The sequence below is a fragment of the Bombus vancouverensis genome, chromosome 18 (assembly GCF_051014615.1).
Source record: "Bombus vancouverensis nearcticus chromosome 18, iyBomVanc1_principal, whole genome shotgun sequence".
NCBI lineage: Eukaryota > Metazoa > Arthropoda > Insecta > Hymenoptera > Apidae > Bombus > Bombus vancouverensis.
In genome coordinates this window covers 3,607,866-3,616,503 of record NC_134928.1, presented here as the reverse complement: position 1 = coordinate 3,616,503, position 8,638 = coordinate 3,607,866, and the positions used below count along the sequence as shown (strand labels likewise).

The 8,638-nt window shown below is 37.3% G+C and overlaps 1 protein-coding gene across 1 annotated transcript; it reads right to left on the bottom strand.

Moving 5' to 3' along the window:
- Window positions 1-1,095: 1,095 nt before the first annotated feature.
- Window positions 1,096-5,680, bottom strand: LOC117160343 (dnaJ homolog subfamily B member 6-like). The gene is made up of 6 exons (XM_033341038.2): window positions 5,588-5,680; window positions 4,011-4,119; window positions 2,966-3,075; window positions 2,513-2,689; window positions 1,775-2,045; window positions 1,096-1,602 (listed from the first exon to the last, which is right to left on the bottom strand). The coding sequence occupies exons 2-6, from the start codon at window positions 4,073-4,075 to the stop codon at window positions 1,509-1,511; spliced, it is 717 nt and encodes a 238-aa protein (XP_033196929.1). The 5' UTR covers window positions 4,076-4,119; window positions 5,588-5,680; the 3' UTR covers window positions 1,096-1,508.
- Between the last annotated feature and the right edge of the window lie 2,958 nt (window positions 5,681-8,638).

Sequence of the window (8,638 nt, the reverse complement as noted above, 5' to 3'; positions counted from 1 at the left end):
CAAGTAGCATTTGTCGCGGCTGTGTTTTGTTTGTGTTAGTTTTTCCAAATTATGCAAGTTTTCCTGCTTTCTTCGTTTTAAACGGGCTCTATCGCTCGAGCTTAGAGATCCAATCACTGTCATCGAATTTCGTCGAGTAATCGCTGTTTCTCAAAATCTCACTGCTTTCTTTTTCTCTTTTAAAGTGATAAATAAATATATATGCCGGAGATGGAAGAACATCGGGATTTCCCATCTGGAATGTTGGGAAAACCCCAATATCTTAGTCCAGACTTTTACTACACTTAGTCCAGGCTTATAGCTACACTTAAGTAATAAAAATAAGAAATAGTTTTAATGTTCCAACCTGGCTTTATGACGATGGGTTCGGGTTCGAAGTGACATAGCGCGTCACTGGACGTAGCCACGGTCACGGGAGGGACGTGTACCTGACACAAGTATGGAATGATTATATGGCTCTCCTTAAAAACAAAGACTGACCCGAGAAGTGGGCACAGGAATATTTATATATTATTATAATAGTATATATTATTATAATAGTATTATTTATATATTCATATTTATAGAATATTTGTATATTCATATAACAGGGCAGTTTCATTTGGATTACGAGTTAGTTGGTTAGTCGTTGGGCGAATTGCTGATTGAGTTATCGAGAGAGTTATCCGAATCGTGTATTACGTTGGCACTCGTCATCCCGTGGACCGTGGATTCGTTATCGAGCCTGAATTCGTTGTTACCATCATCTCGACCATCCTATCGCCGCTATTACTCATAGCCTCTTGTAGCGTGCATATTTGTACAGTTACGTTTTGTTTGGCTCGTTTTGGTTGTGCTGGCGTTAATTTTTGAATTCAGATTAAATTGTAGTGTTGTCTGTTATTTGTCAGGGGTTGTGAGGCTCGAATTTGGTTTCTATACAAATTGTTAAAATTTATTTAAATTTCAAATTGGAACGCTCACTCGCGCTATTGGTAGTTTTAGTCTACGTTACGGCGCGTGCGCAGCGCGGGACGTGACATACCAATAAACATTAGCTATATAAATTGAGTTAAGGGTCATCGAACGCCCCAAAATTCCAATTCTAATCCGACATGTATTTTATTGTTCTCTTGTACAATGTGTGGAGAAGTGCGTCGATCAGCGACACTATTACATTTAAATTTTTAAATTTTCTAACATAATATTTCAACGATAAAATAAGTAAAATAGATAAAACGAAGTAAATTGATGAAAAGACGATATAAATAAGAGACATATTTTGTCAAACAAAGGATATTTTGTCATACAAAGGATATTTTGAATTGTTAAATTAGCCGCGGTGACGATTACACTCTCTTTTCTTTCCTTTTTTTTATATTAATATCAGGTAGATAGGTAGGAGAAACACAGCAGGTAGAGTGCAGAAATATTACTCGCAAACGTGACACGATGACAGGAATTTCTCAATTTCCAAGCTGAATCCAAGCTGATCAGGCGAACGTTCTTGATAGAGAAGTGATTTAATTTTATCTTGTTGGGTGTTGCACGCTGTTCACCGTACTCGACTTTAGCACATCATTCTCGTACGTCAATATTGTTTCCCTTTTACTGTCGCGAATCCTGAAACAATCACAGATACAAATCGTTATCGTTTCTGTACATCTTGCAGATAGTACATGAAAATTCTATCGAAGATCTCATGTTTTACAAATATAAGTGACGTCTCATGTCTTATAGGATCACCTACATACGATTTATTATCTATGATAAATTCTTTGTTCATTGTTCTTACCTTTTGATGGTGATCTTTTTGCCGTTGACAAATTTAGTTGAAACACTTATCTGTCTCATACAATAAGGAACGCGGCCTCTACTCAAATTCGCATTGCACCAGGTCAAGTTTCCTGGCAGACGTCGAAACAAGTTGTGGGTATGTGGCCGCAATGATGATGGGAAAGCAAAGCGAGAAGCAGCTCCTAACGGGCCAAATAATCCCGGCGTCCTGCTTCTGCATGAATGACTATGTCTGTTGAGTCCGCTGGGTACACTGACTCTAATAAGGTCTTTGGAACAATTAAAACACTAATTAATCACATGGTTCTTACTACTATTTAAACATCTGTGGCGGATCGGTACCAACAGGACGCCGACAGGTCGAGGCATCAACGCGGCGCAACACCTCCCGGGCAATCCGCGGATACCAACCGCCAACACCAGAGGGCTACGACGACAATGAGTCTGTCTATCTCGCTAGCGGTCGAATATACTGGCGAACGATACAAATACCGCACCTAGCGAGACTCCCTCTACGTCTAAGGCAGGGACTACCGGGCACGGAAACGCAACCTCTCTTTTCATCCGCCACACATCTATTATTCGGTTAATTACTTGAATACGTTTTTTTAAGTGGATAAGGTAACTGCATATTTATTTGCGTGCTCCAATATTTCATTCTATGTGTCTCAGGGTAACAGGTAGTTGGTGCTACACAGAATCACCGATTAAAGACTAGCAGAATGGGTTTACTTACTAGAGATCAGGTTCTCGAGAGGAGCATCAAAGAATTCTCTAAATACTTCCTCAGGGGATCTAAACATGAAAGGTGGAATATTGAAGTGTGCATTAATGTCGTTCCTGCATTGCCTCTCAACATTTCGCGTTTGAAGTCCTCCCTTTCCATATTGATCGTAGATGCTTCTTTTCCTTTCTGAAAAGCATATAAAACAATAAGCGATCATTACTAATTGTAAAATAAAAGTTGAAGGCAGATTGCTTAGTTTTATTTGTTCCAAATTCTAAGGCTTGTCAGGTTAGTAGAATACGCTGAATGATTGATAACATCAATCTGAGGTCGTCCACCGCAAGAGCAACATCATTAAAGAGAAAACGATCTCGGGAATCGTCGAAGTCGTAGACAGCCCTCGAAGAATTTGTGAAAACTTTAAGAGATCAAATACAGTGACGAATAAATACAGAAACTTACCGTCAATTAAGACTTCATACGCCTCGGATATTTCTTTGAATCTCTTGTTCGCTTCTTCCAGGTTTTCAGGGTTTTTGTCTGGATGCCATCTCAATGCCAATTTTCTATATCTGTAAGGCAATGCTTTGTTTAATCAACCGACCAGCGATGCTTCTTTATAGTAGAAGTTAAGAAGTCTCTTGACTCCCTCTAACCAAGATTGCTGATCGACTTCTAGATCAGAGCCAGCTGCCTCAACGGAGTTGAAATAAAAAGCCATTCAGTCTTTTCTCATCCATCGTATTTACCATTCGTCTAATAAAATAGCACCAATGACAGACAAGTAATCACATTTATGATAAGGTAATTCATTTGAACATATATATACAGGGTGGTTGGTAACTGGTGGTACAAGCGGAAAGGGGATGATTCTACGCGAAAAAAGAAGTCGAAAATATAGAATAAAAATTTTTCGTTTGAGGCTTTGTTTTCGAGAAAATCGACTTTGAATTGTCGCTCGGTACGCGTGCACTTTATCGCGTCTCGTTATAACGGATCTCACTGTAGATTTTTAAAAAAATTAAAAAAAAAATTTAAAAAAATTTTTATTCTATATTTTCGACTGTATATACAGGGTGGTTGGTAACTGGTGGTACAAACGGAAAGGGGGGGGCGAAAATATAGAATAAAAAAATTAAAAAAAAATTTCTACAATGAGATCCGTTCTAACGAGACGCGATAAAGTGCACTCGTACCCAACGAAAATCCAAAGTGGATTTTCTCGAAAACAAAGCCTCGAACGAAAAATTTTTATTCTATATTTTCGACTTCTTTTTTCGCGTAGAATCATCCCCCTTCCGCTTGTACCACCAGTTACCAACCACCCTGTATATATATCTTTATAACACATATCCTCGTTGAACTTGGCTTTTTCTTTATAATTTTTTTTTAAATACTAATTCAATCATATCATAGAATATTAAATGCAAGTTAAACGTTCGAGTATTCTTGTACATTCTTCTCCGTTGATAACGGGCTGCTCTGCTCTTATTGAGCCATTACTTACGCCTTTTTGATGTCCTCGCTCGTGGCGGTTTGTTGCACGCCTAGTACATTGTAGTAGTCAGCCATCGTTCACAGTGTTTGCATTTAGATGTTAGGATTTAGGCGAACACCTATCGAGCAATGCAGAGAGGCGGTTATAGTAATTAGCAGCCATGTAACGAGACACGTGTAAAGATACAACTTTTGTTCCGACAGTCTAGATGTTTTGAACGAAAGGGGCATCTTTAGAAAAAACAGAAACCACGTAGGAAAGAAAGCTTGATAGTATAACGTACGACAGAGGTTTATAAACCTCTATAGAGGTTAGATCTCTATACCTCTATAGAGGTAAGACCTATATACTTCCACATTTAGGATAGTTCTCTATGATGTTAACAAATTCAATGAAACATTGTTTCGACCACTCACGGGGAGACGCAACCTCGAAGAAGCGCGTCAACGGGAGTTACGATTTGAATAATCGACGCCACGAATATAAGTAGTATAAACGAAGTATATAGCTAATTTGAACAGGTTATAGTATATATACTTCCAACAACTACGTACACTTCCAACACAACGTAATATGTGTATGTCGACTGTCAAATTACGAGTGAGACTGATTTCGTGTTACCGTTTGTGATTTGATGGTTGTGTAACTGAGATTTAGACTGTTCACTATTTTCGAGCTGAGATGTTGCCTAGCTGAGATTTAATTGTTTACTAGCTTGTCCGCTCTCATGTCATTACGGAGAAAAGCTCGGTGTGGGTGCGTTTGTTGTATGAAGAAAGCGGATTCGTTGTGCTCACACTTTTCGTTAGGGAAGTGGGGGTAACGATTCGCGATGCCCATTGGTTAGAGCCAACGTTAATGAATGTAGCAAGCCTCCTAGCAACGTGGCTCGAGGGTGACACTGACCGTGGGAAAAATCCGCTTTTCCCGTTAGATAAATATCTGCCTTCTCCATAATTTGTAAGAGCGCGCAATAAATCTAAGGATTATTCTAAGGACCATCCATAAAACAAAACACTTACAGGATTAGAGATACTTTCAAGTTAAAAAATTAATTTTATGGCGAGTCCTTAGGTTTAGTCCTTAGGTTTAGGATAACGAGGGATGGCGTGCGGATTGTATCATGCGACGGACAACGAAGACTTTACTATCTTACTGCTGCTAATTCATTCGGGAAGGGACCTTATTGCCGGCAAAGGATCATAGAATCAACAGCGGTTCGTTAAATTGTTCTATTTGCCCCCTTTCGCGGCCTCTGTGCCACGTAAGTAATAAAAATTTCGGCTTTTTCGGCAGAGAATCCTGCGAAGAAGAAACTGCGCCTTCTCTCTATAAATTCTCTTTTAGAACGAATATCTTAAACGGTAAATTCGTATTTTATAATCCATTTGCTGTAGAAATTTTAAAACGTTCCAACGTACAACGCACAAAATATACTCGCGAAAGGTATCGAAAGAAGGTCGCGCAGGAAAGTAATTGTCATTTTCAAGTAACAACAAACAAAAATGCGCTTTAAATAGTTTTGTTCGTTCGTAACTTTCCTCGTAATTTTTTAGCACAACCACCATCCCTGTTTCACCACTTACCTCGATATTCTATGATTTTTTGACCACACAATTAGCCATACACTTGCGTCGCCAGTTCGCATAACCATCGTTCACGCAGTATTTAATTTCAACCTACAGGTTTCTGAAATACTTGGAACGAAGGCACACAGCGATAATCACGCCGCGTCTCGCGCTGTTGCCATTTTAAGTAAACAAAGTCCTCGCTGGCAACCGCAACTATCCAAATATCTCGTTCGTCGCGCAAGGATCGAATTCGTGGCTGCTAAACAAGTCTTTATCAATTTGATTGTTCACCGTTGCTTTGTTCGATCTCCACTACGCGCGGACACTCGTCAAAATTTCAAACTAAATTCCATGAAAATTTCTCGCGGTGTTGGACAGTTCTTCCGCGGTGTTTGAAATTTCAACAATTTTTCTGAATTTCTGGCTGAATTTTTCGGATAAATTTGTCGCCGGTTAATCGATTTCAAGCTTGTTTCGGGTGATTTTTAATTCTACAAGTTGTGGCTGCGAGCTTCCAAAACTTGCATAATCGACGTTGATTTTAATATAGGAAACTTTCACACGAAGATTTTCTGTCTGTCATTTTGCAAACATCTGTCCATTCACTGTCTTTATTTATTGCGTTTTCTTAGAAATTCCTTCGCTGATATTATCGAACTTAACATTTCTAAAATTTATACCGACAGAGAAACTAATAAATTTTTATATTTCAAACTTTCGGTAATAGTGAAATATGACAAGCACCTGAAACTTTGGTTTAATTGAAAAATGGCATAAAGTAACAATTTTGTTACGATGCAGGTGATTTGAAATGAGATGGTGTTAGATGTAAGTGCCCAAGTAATACTCTCGATATTCAAACAAAATGGTTTATTAAACAATTAACAGTCAACAATCAACAATCACGCTTCTCGAATGTGTTTGCTTCGTGGTTACGCGAAGTGAGCCTTCGCACTTCGCTGTTCGAAACGGAATGAATCTTTTGTTCAAAATCAAACGGATTCTTTTCTTTGTTGCCCATCGATATCTCCACTACGCACGCGTTTGTTAGACGTCCGCCATGTTTTGATGGTATAGCGTTTTGTGTCGCGAAGCCGTCGGAAAGTTTCGTCGTCGAATGCCGCTACAGATAATTCGCGGTATTCCAATCTATCTTCGTTGTATAAGATTAAAGAACATGTAGATAAAATTATTTCCTCGTACGATTTAGTCAGGCAGAAAAAATCGCAGCATAGGAACAATCATGCTAAATATCGATTCTGTGTCTTACAACACATTCATAACGTATTCACATTTCACACACGAAACACGCCGCGTCTGCTCTTCTCTTCTATTACTTTCGCTGTAATCGGCAGAAAAGGCAGGAAGCATCCTTCTCGGCAGGTTTTCCGCCGATATTCGGAGTTGGCAACAAGCCATTAGAACCTAAAATTCCACGTCATATTTTCTATTTGTCAAACGTTTGCATAATCGACACGAAACGATAGCATTGACATACTAACGAATAGTTGAGCGATTTGCTGTAAAGTTTCGACAATTTTTGTTCACTTTGTCGAACGCCTAAAATGCCAATTAAGTTGTCCACGTGGTTCGAATTGCAAACTTTATAACGTGCAACGTGGAAAGACTCTAACTTCTAAAAAATAGCTAATGCGCTGTTCATATCGTAAACTTGGTATAATTTCATATGACAAACAATTATTATTACACGCAAAATGAACAATCTAACGCTTTTTTCCTAGGAAGCTCCCTTCCGTCTTGTCGAACAAACTTCAAACGGACACGTATAATACGTTTCAAAAAATAGCTTGCTGCACGAAATGCTGAGAGCTCTCGTTGCGCATTCTCGCCACGCGCAGACAAATATCCACGTGGCTCTGCGCATGGGATGTACGTACAACAGTAAATAATACATCTAAAATAATAAAATCAATGAATTAAAAAAAAAGGGCTATAGGCAAATATCTTACAATATGCAGTGACATAATCTGCAATTTATTATAAAATAATTGATCCGAACAGAATTTATTATAAAAGAAGGTTGATGAATATGATAGACATTGTCGAATACTAATCGAATAGAATCATTTAGTTAATTTTACAGTCAATTAGTTCATACTATTCGCTACGTAATTAATATCTGTATCACGTACAGCGATGCAGGCGGTATTGAAGAAAAAAAGCCATTTTATGTTACAACTATAACGAGTAAATTTACTCGTTTAACTTGAAAAGAATTAAAAAGGCACCTGACTTTTAAGTAAGCATTAAATAAGAATTTTAAATATCGCGAACAGTGATGTAGGTATTATTCAAGAAAAAAGAACATTTTATTTTATAATTAGCACGAGTAAATGAACGAATATCGATAACATAATATAATGCTTAATATGAATTTTATCTGTCTAATTATTTAATACCTTAACTTATTCCACAGTAACGTCATCAACTACCGTTAGGCTTTTTTCTCTTTTTGTCCAAACTAATTGATAGTCGAAAACTAGTATCAAACAAGTGTGAATTTAGTCTTAGTTTGTAGAAACTATCAAAATAATAAAAATAGATATCGTATTGAATCGTTAAAGATGCCAATTTACGATAAAAATTAAGAAATCGTTCAATTTGATTTTGTTATAATGGAAAAACCGTCGTTTGCTATGTCAGAAAACCGTTACCGTTTGATTGATATCTCGACACCTTGTCAGGTTATATAAGGAACACACAAGTCGCGCACGAGCTCTTTTGTGCCTGAACTGCCGGAGAGTGAACATCGAAGAAGAATTGCAATATGAGGTAAATAAAAAAAAAATATCAAATAATAACATTGAAACTAGTAATTTATGACATCTAAGCCATTAATTTACAACACTTAAGTTATTCATTTATAACATTTAAGTCATTAATTTATAACATTTAAGCTATTAGTTTATAACATTCAGACCATTAATTTATAACATTTAAACTATTACTTTATACATTTAAACCATTCATTTGTAACAGTCAAACTATTAATTTATAAAATTTAAGCTATTAATTTAATACATTTAAAACATTAATTTACGACAA